The following is a 16,205-nucleotide window of genomic DNA, read 5'->3' as shown; positions in this document are numbered from 1 at the left end:
CGCACATGATTCAACAACAATCTTGAATTTCTGTTGGTGACCTACAACTCATGTAAAAGTGTGAAGAACCGTTGCATAATAGCCCGGATCTACGACTGAATGGGCAAAATTGAACGTACGCAGCCATTTTCCCGCCATTTTTATATCTACGCTAGCAGTGAAGTGTTACGTCATAGCGGTTGTGACGGACAGAAGTTAAATGAAAATTCTTGACAGTATACGTCCGTTTTCTCATGACATTTTGTATGCTCATGCAGGTTTATGTTTTATGCATTTACTGACAGAAAAGGAAGGAACATCAGAGGATGTATAAAGGTACATAGCGGCAGTTAATTGTGCCGTGTTTCTTCCTACCGGTATTTTTTACCCCCTCCCAACCACGCGCCCGTTCGCCGTGTAATTCCGCGGCGTGTTACAATTACAATATTACGCTTTTAGCAGGACAAGAGTGGCAGAAAAGTTACACAGAAGAAGTGGCAAGGGTAACCTATAACAGCAACATGTAACTGGAGAAAATGATGCGTTGACAATTTGTCAAATCAGTATGCCTAGAGAAATCGTCGTAAACGTACCGGTATTATGATAATAGATGTTATACTGAGTAGCCCAGCTCAAAGCATACTTAAAAGTGGTTTGGATAATCTCAACCACTATAAAAAAATGATTAACTGTCTATTCCGGTTATCATGGTACAATTTGTATTTTCAATCTTCCCGTACAAACATTTTCTCCATTTTCCCTTTTCCATTGAAGTAAATGATTTAATGGCCACAGACCTCTTCCATTTCTCTTATGATATACTTGTCTTGCCAAGGGGTCTCACTTAGGAGTTCCCTGAAAACACAATACCTTTGAGCAACTGTGATGCATTTTGTAACATCATATTACAAGCGAGCTAATATGTTTTAATTATATGGCAAAAAAGTTTGCCTTCATTCAATGTTGGTAGACAAAGTCGAAAGCCACACTCTGATTCTACGAATTCAGAATGCTTTAATTTGATCTTTGTTTTTGTTATAATTTGATAGACCACAAGTTGTGGACATTCTTCTGTCATGTTGGCTTTGTCTCTTCAGAATGTGTCTAATCATACAATGTATGAAAAGACACGAATGTTGGAATTTTACTATTTTTAGCAGGCTGGGTGTGAGGATAGAAAGATGAGAGAGAATGTGAGGTTGCTTCAGATTTAGACGAATTCAGTGTTTTTATATAGATATTTTTAAGTTGCATCATTTGCAATTTTGGAACATAGACTGAAGCAAATTAAAGGAATTGTTCTGCAACTTTTAAATGTTGGAATTTTTGCTTAAAGTAGCAGCCTGTACTGTAGCATTAGCCTCGCCATGTTTGCTACATTGTAACAAAACCACAGCAGGCAACAGCTGCAACACCCAACCCACCTTTGTCAACTGTAGCATTCATTAATGTATCAATTTGTTGCTACATGTGCAACAAGTCCTGGACAATATTTCTATGCATGAGTAAAATGTGACCTTTATGTAACCTTGAGGTATAACCTTGAATTATGTGACTTTGAGGGTGTTTTAAGAAATGTGCCTTTTGTTAGAAGTCATATCAACAGTTTAGCTATAGAGCATTACACATGTCATGACGTGCAAACATAACAAATATTTATGTCATAAACTACAGCCAGTAATACGAGTCAGTTTTGTCGTGGTTTTAGAAAATGTATATTGATATTATGAAACATTTATGAATAAAACACTACAAAACCTTGCCAGTTCATGTGTTTAAATTTGTTTATTTTCGTAGGTTAGAATTTTTGTAATACCATTTGTATATTAAGGATTGATATTGAAATATTGCTATTTCAGACAACAAAATTATTGTTATAACTACTATTTCAACTGGAAGGATGCCTACTACTATTTCAACCGGTGAATGTGGAATTATGTACATCTGTGTACATAGTCCTTGTAACAGAACCTGATTAAAATGGTTGGAGTAACAAATTGCAACTATTACAGTGATACTTAAATTCACATACCGCCATGAACTTGCACACTATTATATAATATAGACGGTATTGTGGAGTGAGAAGTATGTATCTAAAAAAATGGATGTGAAACCAAATTACATGAAGAGAGAGTGGTTAAACACCAAAGTCTTGAATTGAATTTTAAAAAAAGGGGGATTTGTTTAACAAAGAAAACATGCCTTAAAGGTAGCACAGACCGCTCGGCCATCCCAACTCTGATTCAGAATAATAGTATTCGGAAGGGCCTTCAGAAGTGCTGGGTTACATTGACTGAGTCCCAAACCATTCATCCACGCAAGCTTAAGGCCTCCATCGGCAAAAGTTGATTCAGAGCAAAACTTTTCCTAGCAAAAGACAGACTATCCCCTTGGGCCACACCAATTTAATTTCTTGGTTCACAGATTTTTTCATAAAAAATATGGAGCGAGAGGGCGAAATAAAAATAAAAATTGTAAAATGGTTGGGGTAAAGGTAACGGCTAATGCAAAACATTAAGAAAAAAAGTTTTCAGCTTGAAAAAAGTACAAAAACACTATTTTTGTACAGTAACAGCACCTGTACCCACACTTTAAGGAGCTTATAATATAAAGGCCAATTTGCTACACCAGAAAGTTGGTGAATGGTTTCATTAGTGGTGAAAATTTGCTGAGTAGTAATTTTTATTTTTATTTTTTTTCCCCAAAAAATAGGAGCGAGCGAATCCGTGAACCAAGAAATTAAATCGGTGTGGCCTTGTGGAGGACATGATTAATAAGCAAATGCAATAAAAGGCATGTGATAGACAGTTCTTTCTTAGTATACAACATGTAAATAATAAGTATGTTAATATAATAATGTACATCATCAACATTAGTTAGGTTATACCTTTACAATGAATATTTGACAATATCTTTAAAACTTCTTGTTAATTTACTTTAAAATATGTTACCTGCCTTTAAAGTAAAGATAACACCAGACAGTGTTTCCATCATTTTGCATAATTCTAGACAATGAAGTGGTCCAAACTCCAAAGTAACTTTTTGTGGCTTTTTGCCACTTTACGATTTAAGATAAAGCAGACAGACGTATACATTGTCAAGCTTATTATAATAAGCAGATCCAAATAGAAACCTGTTACATTTTTTGTATTGTCCCTGCTTAAATGTTTTGATTGCCTTGCAATCACATACACTACCTCCATACTCCTGTAAACTTTGTTGTAAAAGTAGTATGTACATTTAATTTAGTGTAATTAATTGAAATCCACTTTCCATGTACAATTATGATAAACAAGAACAATAGTGTGAGAAACTTCACAAAGAAGTGTGTGGCTTTTAGCTCACAGAACAATTCGAATTAGCCACTGCCCTTCCCTTTAACATTATGGTTGAACCCCTATATACATCGTATGTTATGACACCTATAGATTAAATATACGTCATGTACATAGCATGTAATGCGTTGTTCTGAAATCATAACCCTAACCAAAGCCCCAACTTTAACCCTATTCTTTAAAACATTAAAGAAATGTTTTTAAATGAATAAACAAGGGGGTTAAAACATACATTTTGTACATGTAGGCCGGGGTTGTTGGAACATAGGTGTGTCAGAACAACAGGATTGTGTTGGAACATACATGTACATGTATGCACCTTTTGGCTTTATGACATTACCCTGTAACCCTGTTCTGCAGTAGCCTGGGTACCATGCGGATTATTGAGTATATCGCTCCTATATGTTCTGCTATTGTAAGATGGTCAGGGTTTCAGATGAAACGGCAGAGAAGCAACTTTATATAGTGTACAATGAACGTCAGAGCTAAGAAGCGACTGACTGTGTATAGTATATAATGAACGCCGGAGCGAACTACTTTCCGGATGGTACCCAGGTTAGTTATATTGCCTGTAGGTTACTGTAAATGCAGACACTTTCATGGTGGTTTAATGTTCACGGTTCTCGCGGCGGCCGCTTCACCGCAAATTTAAAACCACCGCGAATATTTTTCCATAACAGTATTAAAGAGACTACTGTGGTGCTACCGCAAAATTAAATCTCCGCAAACTTAAATGCATTATTTTACAGTGATAAGATTCAGACGTTTTTCCAGGACTGAGGATGAGCGATCCTCCTCTTCATCTCGCTCCAGAGCTGGTCACGCTCCTTGCGGATCCCGCTGAGTACCGAGCGGTTTTCGAGCGCCCGGCGCTGCAGGTACGCCAGGGTCGTCTCCATGGGCCCGATGGGGGTCGACTTGTACACCGCATACCCCGCCTGACCTGTGCAGTTTGAAAGAAAAACAAAAACTATGCATTATTTCATTTCATTTTAACAAGTAAGGATTCAAAATCACCCAAACTGTTTTGTTTTGTTGGTCACAGCAGAAATACATTAAATTTTATTGTCTTGTACACCGCATAACCTGCCTGGCCTGTGCAGTTTGAAAAAACAACAACAAGGATTTTAAGTCCCAGTATATAACCCACATCCCAACTCACCGAGTCTAGGAGGTTAACCCACCCATGCTGTTCACCACTGACCAACCCATACAGTCAGGGAAGGCGACCTTATACCTCAAGTAACACACCCAGTACAACTCACCCAGTCTAAACCCACCCATGTTCTATTACAACTTAGGGAGACCAGATCACACATGCTGACAGGTGCTCAAGGCACACCCAGTCTATAGACCCACCCAATACAACCCACCCATGTCCCTGGGTATAACTCACCCAGTGGGTAGGAGACCTGGTCACACATGCCGTACACCTGTCCGAAGCACTCTCGGTCATTAGACCCACCCAACCTACAGACCCACTCAACCTACAGACCCACCCATATCCCAGTATAACTCACCCAGTGGGTAGGAGACCTGGTCACACATGCCATACAGCTGTCCGAAGCACACCCGGCCGTCGTTCCGCTCTATCCCCAGCTCTCTCATCCTGAAGGAACAGAGAAGAAAAAAAAAAAAAGATTTTATCAGGTTTCTGGGCCAGGCCACCTGCTTTTTTTACACCGAAAAAGGACATATAATTGAGGAAAGGTTGACAGAACAGACCATTGGGCATTAACAACACAACAGAAGAAACAACCTTTTACAACAGATTTAATGTACAAATGTAGTACTGTACAGTGAATAAAAGACAAATTATATAGCCCAGTACTACTGTTATCAATCATCTTACACCAGGAACCAAAGAAATGAAGTCCTGGCCAGTAACAGTGCAAAGCAACAAATTTTGTGTGCTTAAACATACAATGTAAATCGTTCATTAAAGTACCTATAACACATTCTGCATTTTGGCATTTAGCTTAGAGCATGACCAAATGTAACTGCATTTCTGTATGTGTCACAATTGACTAACAAATAAAGAACACAATACTGCACTTAAAACATACAACAGGAAGACAGACATGTTACCATAGTTACCGTTGCCATAGTTACCACGACCCGTGACCTGCACAGGTCCCTAGAGTTACCAGCTACCTTGACCCCCGAAGCTGGTGACCTTGCAGCCACTGACCCTTGACCCTCAGCCTTCGCAATCAGTTTAAGTTGTTAGACTGCAAGGCAACAATCTGTCACCATCGTGGAATTATTGCACACAAATCATTTCAGAATCTCCAACTCAACTTTCAGCCAGTCAAAATTGGGAGAAACAAGTTCCAATTAGGTTAATAATGATTATAGCGCATATTCGAAGCAATTCAACCATGATCACTCATTGGTTAGTACTGGCTCAGTGAACGAAACATTCACCTGCACCTGCAGATAACATGCAAAACTTCCCTTTCCAGTTTTGCTGCCATAAATGCTTCAATCTAGTTACTAAGCTAAGCTAGGATCTAAAGCTGTCAAGCGCAATTGGCCGTCTCCTGTCGTCACTTTAATCACATCTATATCCTTAACCTTTGGTTCTTTTTCTAAAACCAGTCCTTGAGCCCAGGTTGCAGCTGTTTGCTCATTTGTCTTCAACCTTCTCCTTGCTGCATCTAAAAGGCTTGGAGTTGTCTCATGCGAACAATTTTTTCTTTTCTTTAAAGTAAAATTAGTGGAACTGAAAGTCTTACATGTACAGATTGAAGAGGACATAAAAAAGCATCGCTTTGCGGATGGCATCCTATTGAAATCAAAATGATTTAACTCGTCCAGTGCAAGAAAAGTGTGACAAAAAAAGCTTGGATCCTTTTGTAGAAGGATAGCTTTTGACATGTTCCCAATGAAATGATTTATAGTGACTTCTTAACTTGTTTTAACAGTAAAGGCAAGGAAGATAATCGATTGCATACAATTATTTATTATATAAGCTGCGGAAAATGAGAAACTAGCTTTTTTGGGAAAAAAATAATAGTTCAGCGCTATGTGAGCAGGGAGAAGGTTCAAAATAACATACAAGTTGCATCGTAGGAGTCGCACTTCAACTTAGTATTACGAGCAGCCATCTCGCATTATTCTACAGGACACAAGCTACTACAAGCAGTTACGTCATCTCGCACTTCTTCTTCTTCTTCTTCGCACTCAAGGATATAAGCCACTACAAGCAGTAGTCATCTCTCAACATAGGACACAAGCCAGTCTACAAGCAGTAGTCATCTTGACACAAGCCATTACAAGCAGTTACACCATATTTGAACACACTTTGAACTTGGACCCACCTCGACACGGCATACTTGATGGAGTCCTCGTTGTGACTGGCGACCATGAGCTTGCAGCGCCGGCCCTGGCGACTGATCTCGTGTAGCATGGTGTCCAGCAGCCGGTGATACATCGCTCCTGTTGCCTCGTACGTTGGGTTGATCGGGTCCTCGTAGCCCTGGGGGTGGAAAAAAGGTGAAGATGATGGTAGCTCATAACCTTTATATAGCCGTAGGGTATTTTCTACTGTGTCTGGGGCACAGTATGGGTTAGGTGGAGCCCATCCTTTTCCTTTCACTGCCTTTTACCTCCCGCACTGAAGTAATCATCATCACCCAGGGGAAAGTCGTGTAAAGTGCCTTTTCTAAGGGCACAAAACCAGTGTCAATTGTCACAGGAGATTCAAATCCAAGACTGGTGGTACATCGCTCCTGTTGCTTCATACATTGGGTTGATCGGGTCCTTGTAGCCCTAGGATTGGGAAAAAAGGTAAACTAAGGTGATCCTCAGGTAGCCTTGAGCCTTTTGAAGACCATAGGTTTAGTGTGGGTTGTTTTCCACTGTGTATATTGGTCACAGTATGGGAAAGTGATCATGAAGTCCCTTTCCTTCCACCACCTTTCACTTCCCCAAGTGATGACGTCAGGTACTCATGATCATGGGGAAAGTCTTGTAAAGTGCCTTTTCTAAGGGCACGAAACCAGTGTCATGTCAGGGGAGTCAGAACCATTAGACCTCTGGTTCTGGGCCAAATATTACAATCAGCATTACACACAGCATGGTGTCCACCAGCCGGTGGCACATCACTCCTGTCGCCTCATACATTGGATTGATCGGGTCTTCGTAGCCCTGGGGTGGAGATTTGTTTAACCTGAGTACCACCCTCCGTTGTTAGCAAGTGATGTACTGAGCCAGCAGTCACTATGGAGGGTTAAGTACTCAGTTTACGCTTTCAAATTGTTTGTTTGTTTAATGCATGACAGCTCAGAGCTCAAAATACCACCTGCATGTGCAGCTGCAGGTAATATACTAGAGCAGGTAACATTGGAGCTGTGTAGTTTATACTACTGATGTCTACCTGCAAATAACCTGCACTGGTCCATGTACTGGGTCACATACAGGCTAGTGTTTAAGTGATGTATGCATCGACCCAAAAATGGAACCTGCATCTGCATCTGCATGGTAGTACCCCCAAATGGCCACGCATGGGGCATCGTGGGGGGGGGGGGAGCTGAGGCTCCCGGGTAAGGGCAGGCAGGCCGCCTGCCTGGCACGGAAGCACTCAACGTTACAACCGTGCCAGGCACTATGGTAACTCTCTCACCTTCTCCTTGGCCAGTGCTCGTTCCTTGTCCATGTAGGCGCCACGCACCAGTTTGACCCCGAAGCACATGCTGAGCTCCTTGGCCAGCTGAATGTCTCGAGTGATGTTATCATGGGCACCCTGTAGGGAGAATAATTTTATTTGTTTATTTGCAAATTCATGCCCAAAGGCTAATTGCAAGGGTACAGACAGTAAAAAGTAAGAAGAGTCTATTCTATACAGCTATCTATATACATGATTTTACATTCAATTTGTTTACTGGGAGGTTTGACTTCTTCTTTGGAGGCAGTGGCTGATGAATAGTCCCACGTCTTTAATGACTTAGTAAGTGGGTTCTGTGATTTTAACAGGAATATAGATTTTTGGAGGTCTACCAACTGGTGAAAAGTTGGAAATATTGTATTGATTGTCGAAAAGGTTGTTTCTTTCATCCTCATAATGGGGGCAGTTACATATAAAATGTAATGGGATGGAAACAGACTTTTCACTGACTATGGAATTCAGGGTCGTCTAATGTTTTTGTTTTTAATCGGATTATCCACGAAACAACAAACCTGGTGTGTTACATGTCTAACCAGATATGAAATGCAAACAAACAAAACAAGAAGTTTGTGTGTGTGTGTGTGTGTGTGTGTGTGTGTGTGTTTGTGTGTGTGCGCACGCGCATGTGTGCATGTATGGCTAAATTTTTTTTTCAAATCTAAGAAGACTCCTAGCGCCTCGAGGTAACATTATAATAATATTATCCGTAATATTAGTTATACGAAGACTCCCCACAGTCCCACACCCTATAAGGTAACAATTAAACACTCAGATAATAAGTTATAAGAAGACTCTCCACACCTTAAGATAACACTGGTAGGTGTTCCATATGAGCGGCTCCTTCTGGTTGAACTTAAACATGGCGGCAAGCATCAGCTGGGTCATGGCGGGTCGCATGTACGTGTACTCCGCGTCTGCCGCCAGCCAGATCCTTCGGTCGGAGCACTCGCGGCACACGGCGTGGAGTCTTCGCAGCATGTTCCGGAGGTGATCGTTCTCTTGATCCGTCAGAACCGACACGCTGAAGTTCTGCAAAAAAAATGGCGGAATCCTGTCATATTCACAACGTCCTATAATTATATTATAGTACAATGTTTTAAATCTAATGCTGATATTTGTCATGATCTTTCATCTTTTGCTTTTGATATCCGTAATGACAAATTGGACATATCTTAGTTGATTATGTTGATTGATAGTAATTACTTTTATAATATTCTTCATTAACCAACATGTCAGTTTGAAAATTGGCTAAGAAGTCCCGCCTGCTCGTCTTTGTTATGATGGACAGTGATCATTGGCAATTTTTACAAGACTGCTCTCTACAACCAATTTCATTTATCAATAATAAAGTCAAACTAAGTTTGAAGTAGGTACACAACAATGGCATCACATACTTTTTCATGTACTGCAGAAAAGTCAAAGCAAATGTTATATGAACTTGCCATCTATAAGACAATACCTGGTTGTCTTCAGCCAGCCCACTGGCAAGGTTCTCCACAGACAGCTCAGGGCAGCCTGCATCCATGTGCTTGCTCATTATCACCTGTGGAAGAAGTATGAGGTTTCAGAATAAGGCCCCTTTTTACAATATGTTATTGTTAACAACAGTTTCAATTTGCATTTATCTATCTATCCAGGAAATGTATTTTACCTATGGTGTTTTCCAAAGATTCCTGGGGACCAAACCCCAACATAACATAACCTAACATAGCCTCATTTGATCAAAAATAAATACATTTGAAAATCAATAGAAGTCGTAAACAACAAAGTAATGCTATATGTGTAGAACTAATAGTAAAATTGTTACATGTTACAGAAATGTACAGAATGCAAATCTGATGATTTTGTAAAAGTCTACCATTTTTTAAAGAAAGTATAAATAACATCAATAGGATATTAAGTGACAATAATTTTACAATATGAGCATGATGTCCACTGGACATGCTGGAGTTTTCCATTCATAGTTATTGCTTTAAATACAGGTGAGAGTACAATATAAAAGAGCCAGCATGGCCTTAGGCCTACCAGTAGGTTGGCGTGCAGAAAGGACGTGACGCGAAGTTGGAACAGCGGGACTTCCACGTAGTCGGACAGCCTGGCGAGCAGCCGGATGGAGTCCAGGTAGAACTGGGTAGCAGAGTCGTAGAACTCCTCTCTGGAGGAAGATGGGGGAAGTGAAATACTTGAGCATGGTGTTTCTGTGACTTAGAATCAACTATTATGTCTGGCCTATGCAACCGGTACAATGGCCAAGTGAGTTCATGATATTATCTTGTCATGCTGTTACCATTACTGCAGCCAGTTCAGGGTCTAAAATGGGTCTTCCAGCTAGCCAAGTGAGTGTTTCTCTTCTATTCAGTCTGTCTTGTGTTGGATTCCTGGCCAAATCATAAGCATTTGGCCATCACTAAGCATTTGGGAAGGAAGCTGAATATGCCTGCTGGTGATTGGACAAAGCTGTGCGGCTCAGGACTACAGAAATGGGGATGGGCACTGCCCAATGCACCATCTGGTGCGGGAAGGACTCGTGGCCCATGGTACCCAACTTCCAAACCAGAGGTTTTTCACAGCAGAAACCCTGTCTGTTGTTGGTCACCCAACATACTAATGGTGATAGCTTCAGCACTAAGGACAGGGCCAGTTCCACAACTGTTGTCCACTTTTCGTAAAGCCCAAGGAAAGACTGATGACTTTTATGGTAGAAACCATTGAAACTCTTGCAATTTGAAAGAGTGTTGAGGAGTTTGTATTTCAGTCTTTTAAAATTGTTGGTTGAAGAAGATGCATAACTTTCTATTAGGGAAGGCAATCTTGGTGTGAGACAATCTCTCATTTGCATTCTTCTTAATTTTCTTTAGCTAATTATTTGGAAGGGAAAATAATTAGCCCTGCAGCAAGACAAACCTGCAAACAAAAAACTATGACGATGAACAAAGCAAACAAGTAAACACACCTGATGACCATCTCATCACCAATGTCTTCCTCAATGGTTATTGCTGGCAGTGTCTGCAGCCCGGAGTTAAGCAGCCTCCTTACCGTCGCCTCAATCTCTTTCTCTGTGTCACCTCCGATGAACTGGCCGTAGAACGTCGCACGCATCACCGTTTCAAATAACCTCTGACCCAGGAAGCTTTGGCCTACTTTCATCAGCTGTAAAGGGCAAAATAGCAGTGGTCACTTTTTTACTTTTTCTGTTCTAGATTGTGACTGAGAAAGATTCATACACTCCAAACCAAGACAGAAGATATTACATGTCCCTGTCTTTCTTAAGGGCTAAACTGTAATGTATTTAAGATTACTGTGGTTTTCAAATCGAAGATCAGAACCTGGTCTGTGTTTGGCTTGAACTTCTGGTGTCTTTACCTAGCAGGTGCATCCAACACATCATGATCTTATACTGTGCAATGTATAGTGTGATGTATCATATCATAAATAGTGCTTAGTGTTAGACAAGGGGGTAGGCAGGAAAAAGACAGAACCATTACAAAAACTTTTGTGGTGGTTTTGGCAGGCCAGGAAAAAGACAAAACAAAAACTTTTGTGGGTAGTTTTGAGTTGGGGTGAAGCAGTCGTCGCAAAAAAAAATGCATAGAACAACCCCAAATATTTTTGTATTTACAGTAGACGATATATCTATTATAGTAAGTACAAAATGTATATTATGTATATTAAGAGTAAAGACTCTACTCTGCATACCTTGAGACTGTTGTCGACCAGGCAGGAAAAAAAGACAAAACAAAAACTTTTGTGGTGGTTTTGATTTGGGGGTGAAGCAGTCTTCGCAAATATATCTGTATTTACAGTAAACTGAATTTACAGTAGACCGATATATCTATAGTAAGTATAAGAATCTACGCTACTTACCTTGAGACTGTTGTCGACCAGTACATCAAATGAGCAGAGTCGGAGCACCAGCAACGCTCGAGCGATCTCCCACGTGGATTTTGTCCTGAACGCCTGCGAGGGATTGTCAAAGCTCAGCTCTTCTGACTCCGCTGCTGTCTCCTCTGATAGGTTGAGACCCAGCTGGTGCGTCTGGAGCGCCCCCTGTCGGATGAGAGTCGTCCTTGCAGGCAGGGCGTTGTCGCCTTTTCCTGCAGCTGGGTATAGAAGAAACAGTAATTCAGTCAAAACCTGAGGGCTGTCTTTAGGACCCGTCCTTCCATCCTGGGACGGAAATTTGCATGCTGAGAATCAGGGCTCTAGCCAGGTCGATTTTTTTTCCGTCAGCCAATTCCCAATTTCGCATAAATCGCGAAAACACTCTTCCAGGAGTTAGAAGACTGAACTGAGACCTTAAAGGGAGCCGACACACTTCGTCAACAATAATAACAATAGCAAAACAAACAGTGTGTGGCTTTTACGGCCGTGGACGGCGTCCCCAAGCTGACGGTAGCTTCCACCAAGGATTTTTTTCCGTCAAGGTTGGCGGATTGGTTTTAAATTTTTCCGTCACACGCAGCAAATTTCCGTCAATTGACGGAAAAACGGACGCTGGCTAGAGCCCTGCTGAGAATGCAAAAAAAAATCACCCCATCCGTCCCCAAAATCTGCACTTTGTGTCATGAAAATGATGAAAATGTACATTTTCCTAATCTTTGAACACTATAAACTGATAACATGGGCTCCAAACATGATTGGGACGGAAAGATTAAAGTTGGTCAAAACTGCCCAAGAAGACCACTCGGGGCTGATTTAATCTGGTCCATGTTGACAGGTGGTCATTATTGACAGGTGGTCATTATTGACAGGATACTTAAAATGCTTGTTATCATATTCTTAAAACTGTTTTTAGCATGTTTATATGTATATTATGTGGGTAGGTGTGCGTGTACTAATTTATCGTTTGTGAGAATGTTTAATTTAAGTATATTCGTTGTTTCATGTACTAGAATCATGAATAAAGATTGTTTTTAAAAAAATGTGTCAATGGGACCACGAAATACCGGTTTGGCCAGATGGTGACAGTCCTTCTGAAGAGGTGGTGGCTTGAGCAGATTTGTATGCAATACTGTAAGAATGGGGTTCAAGCACGGCCAAACCAACCATGCCAAACGGCTCTGGGCCTTTTGGCATAGTGGTTTACATTGCTGGGTTTGTGATTTGGCAACCCGGTTTTGGCGTGTGTTTGAATCCAGGGAGCCAGGAGACTCAGTGTTTCTACTCCCCTGACTTACAATCCTGTTATTAATTGGGTTTTGCGCTGAGGAAGACACTTAAAACTACTGCAGCTATTGTTATAGAGTGATTCCTTTGTTGCTTATATATACACTTCAACCTTTCTTTTTCACTTAAGATCTAATCTTCTAAAGTGCCAACATCATCCCGCATTATAGACACCTTTCTTATATTTATGAACCCCTCCTGCAAAAGTGGTGTGTTCCTGACATCACTGGGGGAGATAGAGGGTCATTCTGTGAATTAGGTCAATGGAGAGGGGTAGGTCCCTATAGTTAATTTCAGTGTTGGAAGTGAAGCATTAGCATTTTTCGATAAAAACGTATTTTACAATACCCACACAGATGAACTTTCATGCTTTCCTTTGGATCTGCAGTACCACTAACCTGTCTGTAGGAGGCGCTGCTGTAACACTTCCCATCTGTGAGAAGCGGCGAGCGCTGGAAGGGTCCTTGAGAAGTTCTGCACAGCTGGCACCAACACCTGAACTCCTCTCTGTGCCACCAACATGGCGCTGCCTAATCACTACTGGGCTGTGGACAAACAGATTGATTAAGTTGATGACATGTCTCTGTGGCACAAGTGTTAAAGCAACCCTACTGCAGGGCTCTAGCCAGCTCGAAATTTTTTTCCGTCAGCCAATTCCCATTGTCGCGAAAATCGCAAAACACTCGTCCATGAATTAGAAAGACTGAACTGAGACCTTGTAAAACGGGTTTTTAATGAGATTATCGTATGCTAAAGGGAGCCGACACATTTCGTCAACAATAATAACAATCGCAAAACAAACAGTGTGTGGCTTTTACGGCCCAAGCCGCCTGTAGCTTCAACCAAGGACTTTTGTGCGTCAAGGTTGACGGATTGGTTTTAAAATTTTTCCGTCAGACGCAGCAAATTTCCGTCAATTGATGGAAAAACGGACGCTGGCTAGAGCCCTGCCCTACTGCTTGGCCATCTGGATCCAACTTAAAGTTTGATCCCACGGTCGGTCGGCTCGGCTCTGAAATGTTGCAAGGGATTGCGTTTGTCTTTCATGAAGGGACCTAAAATGGGGGTTTTGATTATGATTGATTTTGTTCATGATACTGTAAATTGTACCACTTTTTAAACAATAGAGACCCCCCCCCCCCCCCCCCCAAATCTGCACATTTGCAATTTCCTGCATTTGGGGGAGGATTTCAAAGTAAAAAAAGAGCAGACTGTTGACAAACACACTGTCAAGGGAGGATGCTTCGATCATTCTGTCTTGCCTTACAGTTGTTGTGTAGGTCAACAAAATCATGTACTAAATGTTTACTTGTGACTGTGCACTTGTCAGAGAGTTTGTTAGTTGATCAGTTAGTTCGTTTGGTGGTTGCGTGGTTTATTGGTTAGTTTATACACAAAAGTATACAGTTAAGTGAAAACCCTCCAAATCTCGCATATGGCCCCAAGCCCCAGGGACCACCACTGACCCCATTCCTAAAAGTCTGCAGTGCCAGTGGGAGATGACAGATGAGATGACTGGTGTTAAAACCAGGACAGTTTGTCTGTTTACCAAGCCTTAGACCATGTCCATTTGATTATATGGATGACATCTGCATAAGTTAGAGTGCCATGTAACTTCCTGAGTCATTTAGCGGCCCTGCCTCTATTAGTGCCATGAGTTTGACTCCCAGGATCTCGCTCACCCTACATGCATGTTACTGAACAGGGTTGTACTACTTGTAGTCCTTGTGGTCTGCTAGCTGTTCATTATGCTTGTATCTTTGATAGAAACAGCTTGGAGAATTTCCCCTGTACAATGTTCGAAATACTGTACATAGCATCTGTCTCCTCTGTCACAACCAGGATAAGAATACCCTGTTCAGTGAGCTAAACTGGTTCAGGGTCAAATTCACTTTTTTTTTAAATCTGCCAACATCCAGGACTAAACTCTAAATTGTACAAAGCAGCTACAAAATGACAAATGCCTGTGGTGAATTGAAAAGAAAAAAAAAAAAAACCCACAGATATCATAATTGTCTTAAAGTGCCAGAGTCAATTCCATTCCATAATTCATTTTGCAGCTGCTTTCCATAGCATGGTTGAAAACTTTTTTTTTTAAACGGCCGAAAATTGGTGCGTGCGGATGTCATCCATATAATCAAATCAACATGGCATTTTAGAGAAATTAATTATTTCAGATAGCCTGCTGTCCTGACCTGTCCGAGTGCAGTCAGGCTTTTGTATTTTCGTACAGGGGTCAATCGACTTTGCCGCTTTGCGGTGTTTGTTTTCAAAACAAACAAGTACGAAAACATCCCTGCCTGGTCTAGCTTATAATTTGCACTGAGACCCACTGTATTCAGAACAGTTCAGGTCCTTGTCACATTGAAGAATACTGTTTTTAAAATAAGCCCCCAAGCAAAGTAAGGCATCTTATAAAAGGTCACTAGCGTGCAAACACAAACCATACTGCGTCTCCAGAGAATGTTCCAGCTAGGAGAACAAAACAGCAACTTTCAAATACTAAATATTGTTGTTCAACATCCAATGTAACGTTAATTCACCCCCTTGATAAGCTCTATTCGTCCTGCACGCTTGTCATGCCCAAAATCGAAAGGAAAGAGAACCTTAAACGTGACATACCTTCTAAGTTATGCTCGGCCAGCCCTTGCCCTTCTCCGCCGCTCTTTTCTTTGAGTCCAATGGATCAGCTAACTGGCTGAGTCCGGTTGAAACCAGCTCTGGCCCCATTCCGTCACTCACGTTGTTTATTGATAGCAGAACGACCCAGGCCACGTGCAACTGTTGACAAGTGACGTCGCACCAGTGCCGACCGGCGATTGGCCCAGAGCCAAGGGACCTGTGTTGATATTGGTAGGCGGGGTCTCAAAACGGACGGCGATTGGTTATCAGTAGTCAGATGAGTTCGTTTGATCCCAGGGATTTTAAAATCGCAAATTGATGATTAGAATCGCAATATTTAGGGTTTGAGTTCTCTCAAAATGTACCCAAAGTGATAAACAGACGTAAGATAGATGTTCTTATATAAGGACAGAAAATGTCTGACAGAACATTAT

General features: G+C 41.2%; 1 protein-coding gene across 3 annotated transcripts; it reads right to left on the bottom strand.

The window, feature by feature from the left end:
* Positions 1 to 2,775: 2,775 nt before the first annotated feature.
* Positions 2,776 to 15,906, bottom strand: LOC118426280 (hydroxyproline dehydrogenase-like). 3 transcript variants are annotated; one of them, XM_035835576.1, is made up of 11 exons: positions 15,772 to 15,906; positions 13,548 to 13,694; positions 11,848 to 12,083; positions 10,937 to 11,133; positions 10,009 to 10,138; positions 9,443 to 9,526; positions 8,785 to 9,012; positions 7,942 to 8,061; positions 6,638 to 6,795; positions 4,835 to 4,923; positions 2,776 to 4,257 (listed from the first exon to the last, which is right to left on the bottom strand). In XM_035835576.1, the coding sequence occupies exons 2-11, from the start codon at positions 13,669 to 13,671 to the stop codon at positions 4,073 to 4,075; spliced, it is 1,551 nt and encodes a 516-aa protein (XP_035691469.1). In that variant the 5' UTR covers positions 13,672 to 13,694; positions 15,772 to 15,906; the 3' UTR covers positions 2,776 to 4,072. The 3 variants fall into 3 exon arrangements, 2 of the variants coding, with proteins under 2 accessions (XP_035691469.1, XP_035691470.1); XR_004832373.1 differs by lacking the exon at positions 2,776 to 4,257 and adding an exon at positions 5,412 to 5,545; XM_035835577.1 differs by lacking the exons at positions 2,776 to 4,257; positions 4,835 to 4,923 and adding an exon at positions 4,930 to 5,545.
* Between the last annotated feature and the right edge of the window lie 299 nt (positions 15,907 to 16,205).

Source organism: Branchiostoma floridae, chromosome 11 (genome assembly GCF_000003815.2).
Source record: "Branchiostoma floridae strain S238N-H82 chromosome 11, Bfl_VNyyK, whole genome shotgun sequence".
Lineage (NCBI taxonomy): Eukaryota > Metazoa > Chordata > Leptocardii > Amphioxiformes > Branchiostomatidae > Branchiostoma > Branchiostoma floridae.
This window is presented reverse-complemented; position numbering and strand designations above follow the sequence as displayed.